Source organism: Panulirus ornatus, chromosome 45 (assembly GCF_036320965.1).
Source record: "Panulirus ornatus isolate Po-2019 chromosome 45, ASM3632096v1, whole genome shotgun sequence".
In the NCBI taxonomy this organism is placed as follows: domain Eukaryota; kingdom Metazoa; phylum Arthropoda; class Malacostraca; order Decapoda; family Palinuridae; genus Panulirus; species Panulirus ornatus.
In genome coordinates, this window is record NC_092268.1 from 3663137 (window position 1) to 3680768 (window position 17632).

A 17632-nucleotide genomic window follows, 5' to 3' on the forward strand; every position below is an offset into this window, starting at 1 on the left:
GAGGATAGGATCCCCCCTTCCCCACACACACACACACACACACACACACACACACACACACACACACCTTTTAGTTGCCTTCTCCGAAACGCAGGGAATAAATCCCCAGGGTTAGATCTTCCTGTATTTCATCATATTATGTAGGCTATTAAGTCAACTCAAAGCACATATATTCCATTTGAATGTAATAATGTCAGTAGAGTTCCCTTCACATATTCATTCATTTTTCAGAACATGCCTACAGGTTGAAGGTGGAGGAGGCTGACCTGCCCAAGATCCCCTGTCAACCCATTGGCTATGACGATGCAAAGGTCATTCTTGAGTAAGTGTGTATTTATGTATTTGTGTGGATTAAAAAATGCCCCACAAGTTGAAATTACATTATTTGATAATCTCTGTCTTTCTTTTGTTACATCAAATTCATCTGAAGTGTAATAAAAACATTTATCTTGATGAAATCTTATCAGCACCCACAAAAGGTTATACAGTTTGGCCTTTATAGAAAATTAAGGATCTTTTGATAACCAATTACAAATGTTATCTATTCAGTCAATGTAGACTGTTTTCATTTGCAGGAAGATGGGTGGTAAAGCAGCCCCTGATGAATGGAAGGGAGGGATAACAGGCATTAACTATAACCTTGGCCCAGATTTCCTGCCTCAGTACTCTGAGTACACGCTCAGACTTCAAACGCACAACTCCCTGAATGTTTACAGGTCCTATAATGTCATTGGCATCATCAAGGGAAATGTGGAGCCTGGTGAGTCCCTAGTACTAATAGGTAATTGTGTGGCATGTGGAAACATGAGAAGAGGTAGTGAGAGGTGGAATAACAAAGTTATATTGGTATTGAGAAAGAAAAGGGTGGTGTATGAATTGTGCAAGGAAGGAATGGAAACTACTGAGAGATGCAGCAGGGGGATGAGAGAGGATGATTTGAATGTAAGTATGAATGGGGAGGACTTATGATAAGTAGAGTGCCTAAGGTGCACGGGAATGGACATGGCATTGGATTGAACTATGGGGACTGAAGTGAACCGTAGGGTGGAATAAGGGGCTAAGGTCTAGGGTGCATGGGTGAGTGTGTGCAAGGAGAGGCCTTGCAACATCTATATATGTATGTATACATTTTTCCTCAGGCGAAGTCATATATCTTCACTTACCTTTCATTTGTTATACGGCCATATCATCTGGACCATTTCACTGTGGATAGAAGAAAAGCCCCCTGCCCTCAGCATTGATGGAAAGACAAAGATATACAAACAAAAAATCCTCATTTTACTGTGGCACTGAATAGAATACTTATTCCTAATTACAGAAATCCAGAACGCATTTAAATCCACTTGATTATAACACACTGTGAGAAGAAAAAGGTGGCTTGACATCACCCCATCAGTTCTGCCATACATATTTGTGACACTGCATTTTTTTAGGTTTCTATTACATCAATGCAAGTATGAAGTCTGTTGGGGATGAGAGAGCTTGGGAAGTGAGTCAGTTGTTGTTCGCTGATGATACAGCGCTGGTGGCTGATTCATGTGAGAAACTGCAGAAGCTGGTGACTGAGTTTGGTAAAGTGTGTGGAAGAAGAAAGTTGAGAGTAAATGTGAATAAGAGCAAGGTTATTAGGTACAGTAGGGGTGAGGGTCAAGTCAATTGGGAGGTGAGTTTGAATGGGGAAAAACTGGAGGAAGTGAAGTGTTTTAGATATCTGGGAGTGGATCTGTCAGCGGATGGAACCATGGAAGCGGAAGTGGATCATAGGGTGGGGGAGGGGGCGAAAATTTTGGGAGCCTTGAAAAATGTGTGGAAGTCGAGAACATTATCTCGGAAAGCAAAAATGGGTATGTTTGAGGGAATAGTGGTTCCAACAATGTTGTATGGTTGCGAGGCGTGGGCTATGGATAGAGATGTGCGCAGGAGGATGGATGTGCTGGAAATGAGATGTTTGAGGACAATGTGTGGTGTGAGGTGGTTTGATCGAGTAAGTAACGTAAGGGTAAGAGAGATGTGTGGAAATAAAAAGAGCGTGGTTGAGAGAGCAGAAGAGGGTGTTTTGAAATGGTTTGGGCACATGGAGAGAATGAGTGAGGAGAGATTGACCAAGAGGATATGTGTGTCGGAGGTGGAGGGAACGAGGAGAAGAGGGAGACCAAATTGGAGGTGGAAAGATGGAGTGAAAAAGATTTTGTGTGATCGGGGCCTGAACATGCAGGAGGGTGAAAGGAGGGCAAGGAATAGAGTGAATTGGAGTCATGTGGTATACAGGGGTTGACGTGCTGTCAGTGGATTGAATCAAGGCATGTGAAGCGTCTGGGGTAAACCATGGAAAGCTGTGTAGGTATGTATATTTGCGTGTGTGGACGTGTGTATGTACATGTGTATGGGGGGGGGGGGTTGGGCCATTTCTTTCGTCTGTTTCCTTGCGCTACCTCGCAAACGCGGGAGACAGCGACAAAGTATAAAAAAAAAAAAAAAAAAAAAAAAATTACATCAATGCAATATTGTGTGTGTCGTTTCTTTTGTCAGCATATATTTTTATTTATAATTATCCCAGGACCGATTTCTATGAGAGTCTTGGTATTACCCAGGACCTTTGTCAAGACTCTTGCATCTAAAGCTTTGCTACTTCCAGTAGCAGGGTATTGTAGACTCCTTTAGAGTGAGAAATTCTTTGACAAGACTTTACTCCCAGGGATACAGTCTCACCAAAGGAAACTTTTCTTAGTTCATAAAGAAATCAGTTTTGAATGAAATTAATAAAATCTTTGATCAAACAATTCCATGTAAACTTCACTGGAGCCTACTCCCCTGGCATCTGGAGGGTAACAAAGCCCTGAATTCCATAGTTTTTATTCATATGGGTGAGGTTCACAGCCTCTTGCAATGTTCCATCACCATGCCAGCTAAATGGATACAATCTTAAAAGCACTAAGTTAAAAATATTAAGAATGGACAGAGGTCAGGTCTCACAGCACAGTGTGATATGGATGAAAGTTAGGACCCACAGCTAAAGAGTTAAAAGGTTTTCATCCATATCTTTAATTGTTCAATTTTCCTCTGTTCTGTTAATTGAAATTATTTTACATAAGTTACAATATCCACCTCAACCACTTGTATTTACTTTTAACCTCTCTGAGCGTAGGGAGGTGAGGGATTTGCAATCATACATTAGAATAGGTCCAAGCACCCTATCATGCAGGTATTTTGCAAGTGTTTACTTGTATACCTCACCTTTGTGAGAGCTCTTCAAACTTACCTTTCAGCTTCAACTTTCCCCATGCCGTCTTTACTTATCATCAGATGTAGATACTTAACCTTTGAAAACTTTTAAATTTTTTCCTCTCATCTTATTTAGATGTGTATCTTAAGTATCTGTGTTTTTGGATCTTAATTTAGAATTTTTACTATTTGCATACGCTTTGTGTATTGGTGATGATGGTGCCTTGGGTAGACCGGTATGTACTTGTGGGCAACCATCGTGATTCCTGGGGTTATGGTGCCTCAGATCCCTCCAGTGGCACTGCACAGCTCCTCGAGACTGCCCGAGTCTTTGGTCAGCTCATGAAAGAAGGTGTGCCAATTTTTATATTTTAATTATAATTATCATTATCATTCTTATTATCATCATTGTTGTTGTTAATATTATTTTATTAGGCAACCCTGAGAACCATAGATTTAGAGCTACATGCTGCATGCCCCTTTTATGTGAACTTCATTAACAAGGCTTCTCCATCCACTGATGACAATACATCAAAGGTGACTTCTCACTCATGATCTTACCACCTGCTGATGGAGTCTACCAACATCAGTATATATGATTTTTTTTTTTTCTTTTATCGCTGTCTCCCGCGTTTGCGAGGTAGCGCAAGGAAACAGACGAAAGAAATGGCCCAACCCCCCCCCCCCCATACACATGTACATACACACGTCCACACACGCAAATATACATACCTACACAGCTTTCCATGGTTTACCCCAGACGCTTCACATGCCTTGATTCAATCCACTGACAGCACGTCAACCCCTGTATACCACATCGCTCCAATTCACTCTATTCCTTGCCCTCCTTTCACCCTCCTGCATGTTCAGGCCCCGATCACACAAAATCTTTTTCACTCCATCTTTCCACCTCCAATTTGGTCTCCCTCTTCTCCTCGTTCCCTCCACCTCCGACACATATATCCTCTTGGTCAATCTTTCCTCACTCATTCTCTCCATGTGCCCAAACCATTTCAAAACACCCTCTTCTGCTCTCTCAACCACGCTCTTTTTATTTCCACACATCTCTCTTACCCTTACGTTACTTATTCGATCAAACCACCTCACACCACACATTGTCCTCAAACATCTCATTTCCAGCACATCCATCCTCCTGCGCACAACTCTATCCATAGCCCACGCCTCGCAACCATACAACATTGTTGGAACCACTATTCCTTCAAACATACCCATTTTTGCTTTCCGAGATAATGTTCTCGACTTCCACACATTTTTCAAGGCTCCCAAAATTTTCACCCCCTCCCCCACCCTATGATCCACTTCCGCTTCCATGGTTCCATCCGCTGACAGATCCACTCCCAGATATCTAAAACACTTCACTTCCTCCAGTTTTTCTCCATTCAAACTCACCTTCCAATTGACTTGACCCTCAACCCTACTGTACCTAATAACCTTGCTCTTATTCACATTTACTCTTAACTTTCTTCTTCCACACACTTTACCAAACTCCGTCACCAGCTTCTGCAGTTTCTCACATGAATCCGCCACCAGCGCTGTATCATCAGCGAACAACAACTGACTCACTTCCCAAGCTCTCTCATCCCCAACAGACTTCATACTTGCCCCTCTTTCCAAGACTCTTGCATTTACCTCCCTAACAACCCCATCCATAAACAAATTAAACAACCATGGAGACATCACACACCCCTGCCGCAAACCTACATTCACTGAGAACCAATCACTTTCCTCTCTTCCTACACGTACACATGCCTTACATCCTCGATAAAAACTTTTCACTGCTTCTAACAACTTGCCTCCCACACCATATATTCTTAATACCTTCCACAGAGCATCTCTATCAACTCTATCATATGCCTTCTCCAGATCCATAAATGCTACATACAAATCCATTTGCTTTTCTAAGTATTTCTCACATACATTCTTCAAAGCAAACACCTGATCCACACATCCTCTACCACTTCTGAAACCACACTGCTCTTCCCCAATCTGATGCTCTGTACATGCCTTCACCCTCTCAATCAATACCCTCCCATATAATTTACCAGGAATACTCAACAAACTTATACCTCTGTAATTTGAGCACTCACTCTTATCCCCTTTGCCTTTGTACAATGGCACTATGCATGCATTCCGCCAATCCTCAGGCACCTCACCATGAGTCATACATACATTAAATAACCTTACCAACCAGTCAACAATACAGTCACCCCCTTTTTTAATAAATTCCACTGCAATACCATCCAAACCTGCTGCCTTGCCGGCTTTCATCTTCCGCAAAGCTTTTACTACCTCTTCTCTGTTTACCAAATCATTTTCCCTAACCCTCTCACTTTGCACACCACCTCGACCAAAACATATATATGATGTAGACAAATATATACTTAAAGCACAAGAACATTATACATCATACATTATACATGACTGCTAGAGAGTGGATGTGAGTGAATGAGACCATTTCTTTGTCTCTTCCTAACACTACCTTAATAACACTAGTAATTGTGAACATATATGAAAAAAAGAATGTACTTGAAGCAGATTAAATTAGCTTTTGGCAATTCTGATACAAGGGATTGAGTCTTCGTGCAAGGGAATCTAAATGCTTTATAGAAAGCGACTTAGAGGTGCGGGAGCAGGTATTGCTTTCAAAAAAAGAAACAGAGTAAAGAGCCAAGCCAGGATTTTCCCCCTAGGGCTCTGTCATTTGTTCTTGACACCACCTTGCTCTGTGGGTAATGGTGAGCATGTATGAAAAAAATGGGTATGGGATGAAGTAGGAGAAACTGGAAGGAGGAGACCAAGAAGGAAATGGAAGTATGGAATGAGGGAGGCTTTTGGGGACTAGGATGTGAATGTTCAGGAGAGTAAGAGGTGTGTACACTGGATGAAATTAATTGGGTCAGTGTGGTATATCGGGTCTAGTGTACTGTCATTGGTGTGAACTATGACATAAAGTGATCACTGTAACCCATGGAGTGATCTTTGGTGCTAAGCTGTGGGTGAAAGAGTATGGTTCTTTATACGTTATACCTGACACTTAGAAAGTGGATATGTGCAAATTTAACATTGTTCAGTTGTTCCTGATGTTAACTCACTGATATGGGGAAGACAGTTAGCTACAAAAAGAAAAGTGTCGAATTCACAGTACATCATTATTATTACTGCTTACTCTCCACCAGGCTGGAGACCTCGACGGACATTGGTCTTCTGCAGTTGGGGAGCTGAGGAATATGCCTTGATTGGCTCCACTGAATGGGTTGAGGTAAGTTTTACAGGTAACATAAAAAAACATATCCACACTTGCAGAAGGGTGACCAAATCACAGCCTTTAAGTTTTTAATAAGATCAGGGAAGTGGACAATGGACACTCAGAGATGTAGTGACAGAGAATCCACAGGACATAACATGAAATTAAGTAAGAAACTTGTTAATAAGGTTGTAAAATACTTTTATTTCATAAGACTAGAATGGAACAGCTTAAATGAGGACATAACTAATATAGACATCATAGTTCCTAGACTTTTTTATTGATCATTTATGTACTAAAAATTTTAACTGCTGGTGACCCAACTGCAACCCTCAAAGCATTTATTGAGAAATTTTATGTCTTTGGCAATGCAAAGAACAGGTATTTAATAGTATTTAAAAAGAAGAAAACAAAAGGAAAATAAGAGCTGCTTTTAGAAGTAAACACATTCAAGAAAGTAGAGGTTGAAAAACATTAGAAGACAAACCAGCGTAAATTTGACATAACAGGAAAAGAGTAATGAGAAAAATACTCTCATTTCAAGTTCACTGTGGATTTAGAGAGCATATACTGCAGCATCAAGAACTAATGAATTGTGACCATAACCAAACATCAGCAGGAGCCTGTGACCTCTTTATTCTTCCTTTGCCTGAGCTACCATAACTAGCTAAAGCCAACTGGTTCATTTTCATACCATATTAGCTTTACATTATTAATTACTGATAATCCATATGTTTATAAAGTGTGTAATAATGAAAATTACTTCTCAACAGGAGCATGTGGATAAGTTGCAGGAACGATCAGTAATGTACTTGAACACAGACACTTGTGCTTCAGGCCCCATCTTTAATGCTCGAGCCAGCCCGCTCCTGAGGGACTCCATCCTCAAGATCTCAAAGCTGGTTAGTCAATAATATAATTTTTTCTTAACTATTTCTTCCTTACACATACACACATACTAGGGTACAGAGTGATATAGGATTTTTTGAGCCACATTCTTGTAATAGCACAATATTGTTGTTTACATTTGCCACTATTTGACTATTTTAGGGAAAAATCTAGAAATCCCTAGAATCCAAAATGATTTAAAAACATATGTAACTTCTGAAGCTCAGGACAGTGGAAATAATATGGAGTGTATCATAAACTTATTCAAAAGTGTTATACAACGTTTTCCATTGGAAAAGGTAAGTGCAGTACTTAGCAACCAGTTCTGACCACCAAAATTTCCACCACCGGAATCTTCCATCCAGGTGATCTGGTTGCTTCTGCTGCTCCCACTCAGCTAACCACTTTGTTTAGTTTAAATACTTTACTAAATCAATTATATCTTTAAAAATGGTTCTGTCCCACAGCACGGTAATGGTGTGTCTGAGCTTCCTAGAGGAGGTTTGTTATGCTCCAAGAAGCATAATACAGCACCAGCACACCAAGCCTCAATGGCCAAGGCTAACAATAAGTTCTCAGGTTTCCATTGTTAGCGTTACATACCCCAGTATCCTGTCTCCACTAGTGGCTGTTTGTCTATATTAAACATGTTACCTCCTTGTTTTATGTACTTAGGTATGTACAGTGGCACCTTAATGTATCCACGTACCATGTTTCACCCAATATGTATGTTGCATATTCTTTCCCTCACCTTGTGTCAGTGATAACTTTTCATGTCTTCCCCATATTATGTGGCTCACCCCTGCAATGGCTGTTTTGTTCACCCCTTCATCCATACACTGTTTGTAGTAGCACTTGAAGGCATTCTCATGCATCTCTCTAACTTGGTCTGTCTCCTCTGTAGGTTCCTGGTGTTCGAGATGGACCCACTTTATATGATGAGTGGGCTGCTTATCATGCTGTCAGAAACAAGACTACTCCTGAGTAAGTACAAGGAGAGAGTACCTACCTACCTACTCTTCCAAGGACTTAGTCATGTGCAAAATTAGACATACAGGTCTTTAGTTTTAGTAGAAACATATATCCTCCTTTGAGAATTGGTGATATGCCTATTTTGGGATTTCAGCTGCACTACTGTCATCTAGAAATCTATTTGATGTTCAGATATTCCTTATTGTATCTCTATTTGACATAGCATCTTTCTAAGTTACTTCAACATTAGGATGCCATCGTCACCAAATTGATCAGATAACTCATTATCAACTTTTTGTTTTTTGTTCTGTATATGACTTATTTTTTGATACATTAGCATCATTCTTTTTGCCTCAAGTCATGTTCATACTTTTCTCCAGCATTGATTTTTTTTACACTTGAAAATTATTATTTTTGATTCTTTTCCAGGTTTCAACAATTTTCATTTGTTCTTTATTACCTTTTCTGAGATTTTATTAGTTCCACATCAGCATTCCCAGTTTTTGTTTTGCAAACAGTTTTTTGAGAGATGTAGGGATAGAACAACCAGAGAACATGACATGAAATTAAGTAAGAAACTTGTTAAAAGGATGTAAAGAAATGCTTTTATAGTATGAGTGGTGGATGAATGGAACAGAGTGACCCGAGACACAGTTAATGCAGACAGCATACATAAAGTTAAGAGGTTGTATGATATGAGGGAGTGTGTAAGAAAGGGAGCCCCACAAGGGTAAAACTCCCTTGCCTTGCAGTACAAAGAGGTAATTGCTCATTTCTTTAGGAGAAAGTAACCCCCCCCTTCTTTCATGTCTTCTCTTTGTAAAGTTCATTATATCCTTATTTCCAAGACTGAATTTGTAAGTGTCTTTGGTTTCACTGCATAGGGAATATAGTGTTTATCTTCTTGAAACATTTTCATTATAGATCTACATTAATTAATGTTAGCAAATCATGACAAACAGAATTTTTCTTTTCCCAGGGTAAAGACCTTGGGCTCAGGAAGTGACTACGTTCCATTCTCCTTCTACTGTGGAATTCCATGTATGGATATATGGTTCAGAGTGGATAAGGTATCTCGAGAGCTCACCACTATTTAAAGTCACTATTGCTATTTCCTTTACTTATATAAACATAGCATATTTGGGACTTTCTCCTGAAACACAGTTTTAGATATAATGTTTTTTTATTTGTATTACTTGATTCTTTAGACAGTAGGATGTCTATCAATGTCAGATTTTTTCACTGGAAGCTGCTTTTTCATTTCAAATTCACATTACGGACCTGCCAGTCATATGCTTCACATCATGCAATAATTTTGATATGTTGTATGCTTGTGTCAGTGCCATATACTGTATTTAGTACAATTTTCATTTATATAATGCAGTGGCTATACTGTACTCTGACATGCAAGCTATATATACTCACCTCTTTTTGTATGTAAAGCAGTGTTACAAACCTAGAAAATATTAAAGTAGCACAGTGCCATAGATTTTAAAATAGACCCTCAAACCAGGCAGTCCTGTATACCATTTTTGCATCATTCTTAATTTTGATGGTCCATTACAATATATTGAAACTGTAAAGTATTAGCAAACTGTTACGCATGGAAGATAGGTTTATATTTTTTTAAAAAAATATGTAGGTTCTACCTCCTTTATGAATAGTCTATTAAACATTCATGTTAAAGCACATGTCCAAGCTCATACAAGTATTTTTCTTCCATTAGAACAAACACGACATCAGCACATACGCATCATACCATACGGGCTATGAGACTTTCTACATGATTGACAAGAACGTGGACCCTGGCTTCAGAATAATTCAGGGTTGCAGCAGAGTTGCCTCTCTCTTTCTTAAGTACTTTGCTGACTCTGCTATCATCCCTTACAGTCTAGAACATCTTCCCAGAACTATGAAGAAAGCACTTAAGAAATTGAAGGCTAATGGGAATGCCCAGAAGTTGCTGAACATCTATGACAAATTTCGTATGTGATTTTAATTTTAGTCCAAGTTCATATTGCTAGTTACTAGAGCAACTCTTTACTTATCATACTTCTCTCTGTGTTTTGGCACAATCTCATGGTTGGTACTCATTTTTTTATGTTTTCATCTATCTATCTATACCTATGAAGCCTGTTCCCTGCAGAAACCCACTCAAGGAGATTACCAAGGCAAAAGTTTCCATTACTAGTGAACTGCGTCTTAGCCTTTCAGTCCCTCACCCTTAACAGGCCATAGGTAGAAGGCAACTCCAGCACAATGTTTCCAGAGGCTCATACTTAAATGTTCATAATGACTACCATTACCTTTACCCAGTTTTCCAAGCTACGACTACCTAATGCTCCCACCTAACTTTCCTGCCTACTAATCACCTTAGTTAACTCTAGAATTACTAAGAATGAGTTGTGTGAGTTAAGTGTTTTCAGTTGTTATGTGTGACCGAGATTGTATGTTTGTGGATAGAATGCCAGCAGTCCACATGTTGATGAGGCAGAAAGAAAAGGCATCTACCTTGGTCAGGGGAATGCAGCTTGGCCACCACTCAAGTGTTGACTCACTGATACTCGAGCAGGTTTATGTATTGTAAGAAACTGATGGACTAAGAGGAAATGCCCTGGAATTAGAAACATCATACCAAAAAACAGAAGACATATAAATAAATATGTGTAAAAGTATATATATGTATGTATGTACATGTGTATATATGTATATGTCTGTGTGTGTATATATACATATGTATACGTTAAGATGTATAGGTATGTATATGTGTGTGTGGACGTGTATGCATATACATGTGTATGTGGATGGGTTGGGCCATTCTTTCGTCTGTTTCCTTGCGCTACCTCGCTAACGCGGGAGACAGCGACAAAGCAAAATAAATAAATAAAAAAATACTTTTTTCATATAAAGTAGTAGATGTCATGTTATTTCAGCTATTTCGAAATGCCATTATTTATGAGTGTAGATAGAAATCTTATAGAAAACTCATTAATCTTTTCATAATATGTTCAGAAAATACTGTCTGGAGACTTTGTGGTCAAATGGTGAATTATTGGATTTGAATAAAAAAAAATGATAGATAGGCATAGCACATTGCCAGACAGCAAAGTACCTTTGTGAAAATGAAAACCACATTATGGTTGCTGAAAACTGAATCATTGGCCTTGGTATGGGAGGTTCATGTCTACTGCACCTCTCTATTTGATGGACGTTGTTGTTCCTGGACTGTGAGAAAGTGGATTGAAGGGGAAGAGGGTACAGTCGTATGAGAATGTTCAAAATAATCACAATATTTGTCAGTGTCAGTTGTTTCTATCCTAGCAAGAAATTCTGTATCAGCATGTCCATGAACATGGTCAAGGTGGAAGTCAGAGCCACTAACTTCAACAACAAATTTCAGCTATCCTGGAGGAGTCCTTGGACAACTTCACTGATGTCGTAACTGTCTTTGCTCACAACCTGAAGACCATACAGGATGATCTCAAGTGAGTTGTTGGCGCTTTTACTAAGTATGGGTCTTCATATGAGAAACTTGATTTCCACTTTCTTCTACCTTGTCTTTGCAGTGCTGCCATTTAATTGAGAATATACTTCAATGTCTGTAATTTCTTTATACCTACATCCCATGTTACATTCATTTGTCCTCACTGCTTAAGCTACTATAGAAAACTATACCTTCATGAGCCTGATGGGGCTTGTAACTTTAATACCAAACTCTAGTTATTATAAAGATTAAATATTTTTTGGTATAAATTGAGCAGGCTTGGATGCAATTGGTTTAGATGATTGTCTTAAAACACATACATTGCTAACTTGCTAAGTCATTTAAAACTCATTACAGCCCTGTTACACTCCGTGCTATAAACGACCAGATAATGAAGTTGGAGCAAGCATTCATTCTACCTGAAGGTCTTCCAGGTCGACCAGATGTCAGGTAGGGGAATTATCCAAGGAAAGATCAACATCTTGTAAAAATATATATCATTATATATATTATTTTATATTTGATTGCCGTTTCCTGCCTCAGCAAGGTAGCACCAGGAAACAGACGGAAGAAAGACTCATCCACTCATTTACACGCATATATATGTACATGCACCATCCACTCATTTATGCACATATACGTGTACATGCACATTATCCCAGTTATACCATATACATACCGCTCACTTTAAAACCCTTGCATTTACCTCCCTCCACACTCTGTCCATAAACACATGAAACAGCTATGGTGACATCACACACTCTTGATATGGACAACTTTATTAGAAGCCACTAGCCCTCCTCTCATCCATCTCACACACACACCATACTCCACCATTAAGAATTCCTCACTACACGTAGTACCTTTACACCCACACCATAAATTCATAGCACATGCCACAAGGCCTCTCTGTTAACCCAGTCATTGAATTTCTCCAGATCCATAAATACCACAAACAGATCCTTATCTTTCTTCAGATATTTCTTATACAAATTCTTCAAAACAAACACCTGGTCCACACATCCTTTGCCATTCCAGTAGTCACACTACTTCTCCCCAGTCATATACTTTCAGCATACAACAATCTTCTCAATCACCAATCTCCTATACACTTTACATGTATATTCAGCTGACTTGCCCCATATTATTTAAACGTCAATTTTATTTCTCTGGGGGGGAGTTAGGGGGCTAGAAATTCTACCATCATGTGAGGTGTGGATGATAGAAAGACCACAGCAAGGATTTTTTTTTTTTTTTCTTTAAGGCTCTGTTCCTGAAGCTGCCTCACTAAGGCAGAAAATGTGCTCACAGAAAAAAATGGTAATTTAGTGAGGCAATCATAGAACCCCCTTTAGGGACTCCTATATCTTAAGAGGCTGCTTTTCACATGGAAGCAGGAGTAGACGGGCTTCTTTAGGGTTTGAAGGGTCTTGGGAAGATTACACTTTTTTTCCGTTACTTAATGATTATAAAGCCTTGTTAAAGGTGACTGTCCATTTTATTTTTGTTGTTACCACTTTCAGGTGTGTTGTCGAGTACAAAGTTGTGAAATACTGTATTAATTTAAGCATCATCTTGCAGGCATGCTGTGTTTGCCTCAAGTCAGTTTGACAGTTACTCCTCCTCAGGATTTCCTGGCATATCTGACCTGCTGTACAATATGGATAAACTCGACTCCACCGAGACAAAAATTAGAGAGAAGGAGATCAGAAGACATATCTCAGACCTCACCATCATTGTACAGAGGGCAACAAGTTTACTGAAGGAATTTCACTTCATCTAATGAATGACAGGAGTAAGTGCATCTCCAGTCCTCATTGTTATTTCTTTTGTGCCTAAGGAGTTCCTCCATCCCAGATCATTGGTTAACAGAGAGGTATCACGATACTGATGTGATATTTCCTTCTGGGTTTTTTGTAGACCCTTACCTGTTTCTCCAATTCTCTTTAGTATGTGCAGGTTCAGTTGCACAGTATCTTATGTGTGGATGAGACATATGGAATGTTGATTACAAATTACTGTAGAAGTCTGTTGTGGTATTTGTCTGTATTTTGTTATTGTAAAGCTGTTGCAAAATGGCTTTCTCCTAAAATGAAATGCAGTGGGTTTCCAGAGTGCCTTTATATATTCTTGTCAGACCATGTTGCATTTCATTTGGGAGTTGCTTTAGAAAGACCAAAAGAGTTGGATAATTTGCGCTCTGATCATGTTAAGTCAAGGTCATTGGCCAAAAAGGAAACTTGATTAGTAGGAATCTATATTGCAAATTTTTTATCATGACTGTAAAATTGTACCCAGATAATTACCACAGTAATGCCACAGCAGATAAACTAAATAATCAGTTAACCTTTGACAGTTGAGACATGAATTTTGATCACAGTAATATTATCGGAACACCTCCATTTATTGAGTGGTATGTCATAAAAATCCAGTCTGTGGTCCCAGAGTTGACTTAACCTTTGAGATATGTATTCAGGAAATGTAAAATGTACAAAGAACTCACAGGTATTGCTTTCATGTTGTACATTACACTTTTGTTGGCTGTGTATACTGTATAAGAGTTTATTAGATGTTAAATTATATCCAGAGAATGTCTATAAAGTTTTATCTATTTTTTTTGATATGCGCAAATCATATAGCTTAGAGATTCCACTGCTTGCGTATTGTGACTGTACAGGCAATATGAATACAGTGTTCTTGTCATTAGCCTGCATAAGCATCAGTGGCTCTTCTGGTAAGTGCTTACCTTGTTCCCACAAGAATGCCCGTCCTTGGGCTGATACCACATTTGAATCATTCATATTGTCTTAAACACACTTATCAAATCCAAAAAAGGTAAAATTGCCAAGGTAAGTTCTTGTTGTGTATTAGTGAAGAAAAGCACACTGTCATATGGATTGTAGCGTGACCACTTCCATGGTAGAGTGGGAGTTCATTGGCACCAATGTTTAGTGCAAAAGAGCAACTTCATGCTATAATTGATTGAATTTCTGTGTGAATATATTTTTCCCAACTGAGATTTTCCAAATTCCCTTATATTACCATTACTAGAAGAGTGTAATGTAAACATAAGGGATGCTGAAGTGTGCTGCAAAATTCTCATTTTGGTCTTGTCTGAACTAAACTATAAAACTATGACAATTTTGCTCTGTATGTGTGTTAGGAGGGAGTATTTGCTATTTGTTTTTGTAACTGAGGATCTTGCATCTAAAAGTTACTTTTTGTTTTACTAGTGGTGATATTAACATGAGAAGAATATCATTAAGATTATCTTAGAATGAGTAACATGACATTTGTTGAAATGCTACTTTTTGGTAGCAGGTTTTACTCAGCATGAAGGATAACATGATTTTAACAAAATTCTTGCCTCTCAAAAATTGGCCAAAATGCATTTTTCTTAACATTTTGAGACTCCGAATTATGTTAAAATTTTTGTCACACATACTAATAAGTATGTGAAGAAGCAGTAGTTAAAAAGTTACATTTAGGCTCTTTAGTCACATTATTCACAAATTATTTATGTAAATTATTCCAGTGTTAATAACATGCATAATTTGCTCAAAATTCAATTTTTAGACTCCAGATCCATATTCACCATTGGGAATAAGAATTATGACATTTTAATTAATATGTAAAGCACTCACAGTATTCAGCAAAATGCATTTTTAGTCATTGAGACGAGAAGTTGCATTTTGTTCAGAATCTCATTATAAGTGCTATTCGTTATGGTGAATGTGTTTTTTTAGAAAAATTGCATTTTGGTTAATTAGTAGTGATGTTAAAATTTTTCCTTGCGCTATGTCGCTAACGCGGGAGACAGCAGTTGATTATAATAATGAAAAACATTAATAATGATTAACATTTAAATAACTACATTCTTTTAGGGTTATTAACATGATTGATTTGCTATAATTCTACTTTTTGTCAGCAGATACTTATTCAGCATAAGAAATATGACATATGATGAGATTTTAAAGAAATTCTGGAGTTCCTCAAAACCTGGCCAAAATGCAAGGCTATAATCTTGCATTTTTTTGAAAATCTCATCATGTGCTACTAAGTATTGTAAATAAGAATCTTTTGTCAAAATGCTGCACTTAGGCTGATTGGCTATATGAAAAATGAATTTAAACATGCTAACATGAAGAATAACATCTATAATGAGATATTAATTAAAATCTTAAGCACTTGCAAAATTCAGCAAAGTACAAGGCATTAGTAATAAAGACCTTACATTTTTTGATATTTTATTGAGACTTAGATTTTCTTCAAAATCTCATTATAAGCATCTTGTCTTGGTGAATGAGGATCTTGCATCTAAAACTTGCAATTTGGTTTATTGTTACTGATTATAATACTTGGAGAATGATGTGTAGATTCTTCTAGGGTTAATAACGCAACTTATTTGTTGAAATTCAACTTTTTGGCAACAAATCCTTAGTCAGCATGAAGAATAGTACCTATGATGTGATTTTGTTAAAAATCTCGTGTGCTAATAAGTATTGGAAATAAGAACATGTAGTCAAAAAGTTGCATTTCTGTTATTTAGTCATGTTATTAACAAACAAATCCCAGTGTAGTTAAACGAGTGTCAATGATATGCATAATTTCATGAGACAGTATTTGGACTCCATGTTCAACATGAGAGGGTTACATCTGTGATCAGATTTTAATCAAAATCTGAACCATTTGCAATATGCAAGGTTAATCTATTTCTAAGTAATTTTTATCAGAATTTAGATTTTGTTCAATCTCACCACAGGTGCTGTTTGTGGTGAATGAATTTCTTGTATCTAAAAGTTGCATTTTGAGTTACTACTGCTGATATCAACACTTGGAGAATGTAGATTCATCTATGGTTTATAATGCGACATTTGTAATTTGACTTTTTGGCAGCAGATCCCTATTCAGCCTGAGGAATAGTAACCATGATGTGATTTTTAAACAATTTAAGGAGTCCTTCAAAAACTGGTCAAAATGCTTTTTTTTTTTTGTAAACTTCTTGAGTTCTTGGATTCCATTAAAAATCTCAACATAGGAGCTAATTCATATTGGGAATAAGAATCTGTCGTAAAAAAGTTGCATTTCTGCTAATTAGTCATGTTATTAACACATGAAGTCTAACTATAATTAACAAGTAGGAAAAAATGTACATTATTTTCATACTAGTTCATTGTTGCCCACATACTGAGGTAGCACCAGGAACAGATGAAGAATGGCCTTACTTGCTTGTCTCCATCCTCTAGCTGTCGTGCAAAATTCAATGAAACCAGAACCTTTTATCCACAGCCAGATGAAGAATGTGCAGGAGGGTGAGAGGTGTGCATGGGACATTGTGAACAAGTGATAGTGGCTAAATCATGGCATAAGGAACATTTACTGTTCCTTATGCCATGATTTAGCCACTATCACACGAGTTCACAATATCCCATGCACACCTCTCACCCTCCTGCACATTCATGACCCTGAATACTTAAACCCCTGAGTTTCCCCCTTCCTGCCACATAGCTTTATAATATCTTATGTTTCCTCTATTTCTGACTTGCATCCATCATACCATATTCAGCTCCCACTCCTAGTACCATAGCTCTTAACATTATCATTTCTAACAAGATCAACCTTCCTGACCCACATACTGTCAATTCACTACCAACACATCCTCAGTTATTCATTTAAAGGGAATTTGTTTCTAGAATTATACATTTTTCAGGTTTTCTATATTTAAATTCTACCAACATTAGTACAAGGTAATTCTTTAATATTTCTACAAACTTTCACAAGGAGGAATTAAAAGATATGTA

The 17632-nt window shown here is 37.9% G+C and overlaps 1 protein-coding gene across 1 annotated transcript in view; it reads left to right on the top strand.

Annotated features, from left to right (window-relative positions):
* The window catches only part of LOC139762831 (N-acetylated-alpha-linked acidic dipeptidase 2-like), a 28281-nt gene extending 13431 nt beyond the window's left edge, over nucleotides 1–14850 (top strand). The window contains exons 8-18 of the mRNA XM_071687985.1: nucleotides 232–322; nucleotides 576–760; nucleotides 3455–3574; nucleotides 6420–6502; nucleotides 7261–7389; nucleotides 8280–8359; nucleotides 9327–9417; nucleotides 10074–10332; nucleotides 11748–11832; nucleotides 12189–12281; nucleotides 13413–14850. Coding sequence (XP_071544086.1) covers nucleotides 232–322; nucleotides 576–760; nucleotides 3455–3574; nucleotides 6420–6502; nucleotides 7261–7389; nucleotides 8280–8359; nucleotides 9327–9417; nucleotides 10074–10332; nucleotides 11748–11832; nucleotides 12189–12281; nucleotides 13413–13614 — 1418 coding nt within the window. The 3' untranslated portion in view covers nucleotides 13615–14850. The remainder of the gene's footprint in view (nucleotides 1–231; nucleotides 323–575; nucleotides 761–3454; nucleotides 3575–6419; nucleotides 6503–7260; nucleotides 7390–8279; nucleotides 8360–9326; nucleotides 9418–10073; nucleotides 10333–11747; nucleotides 11833–12188; nucleotides 12282–13412) is intronic.
* The last annotated feature ends 2782 nt before the right edge of the window (nucleotides 14851–17632 follow it).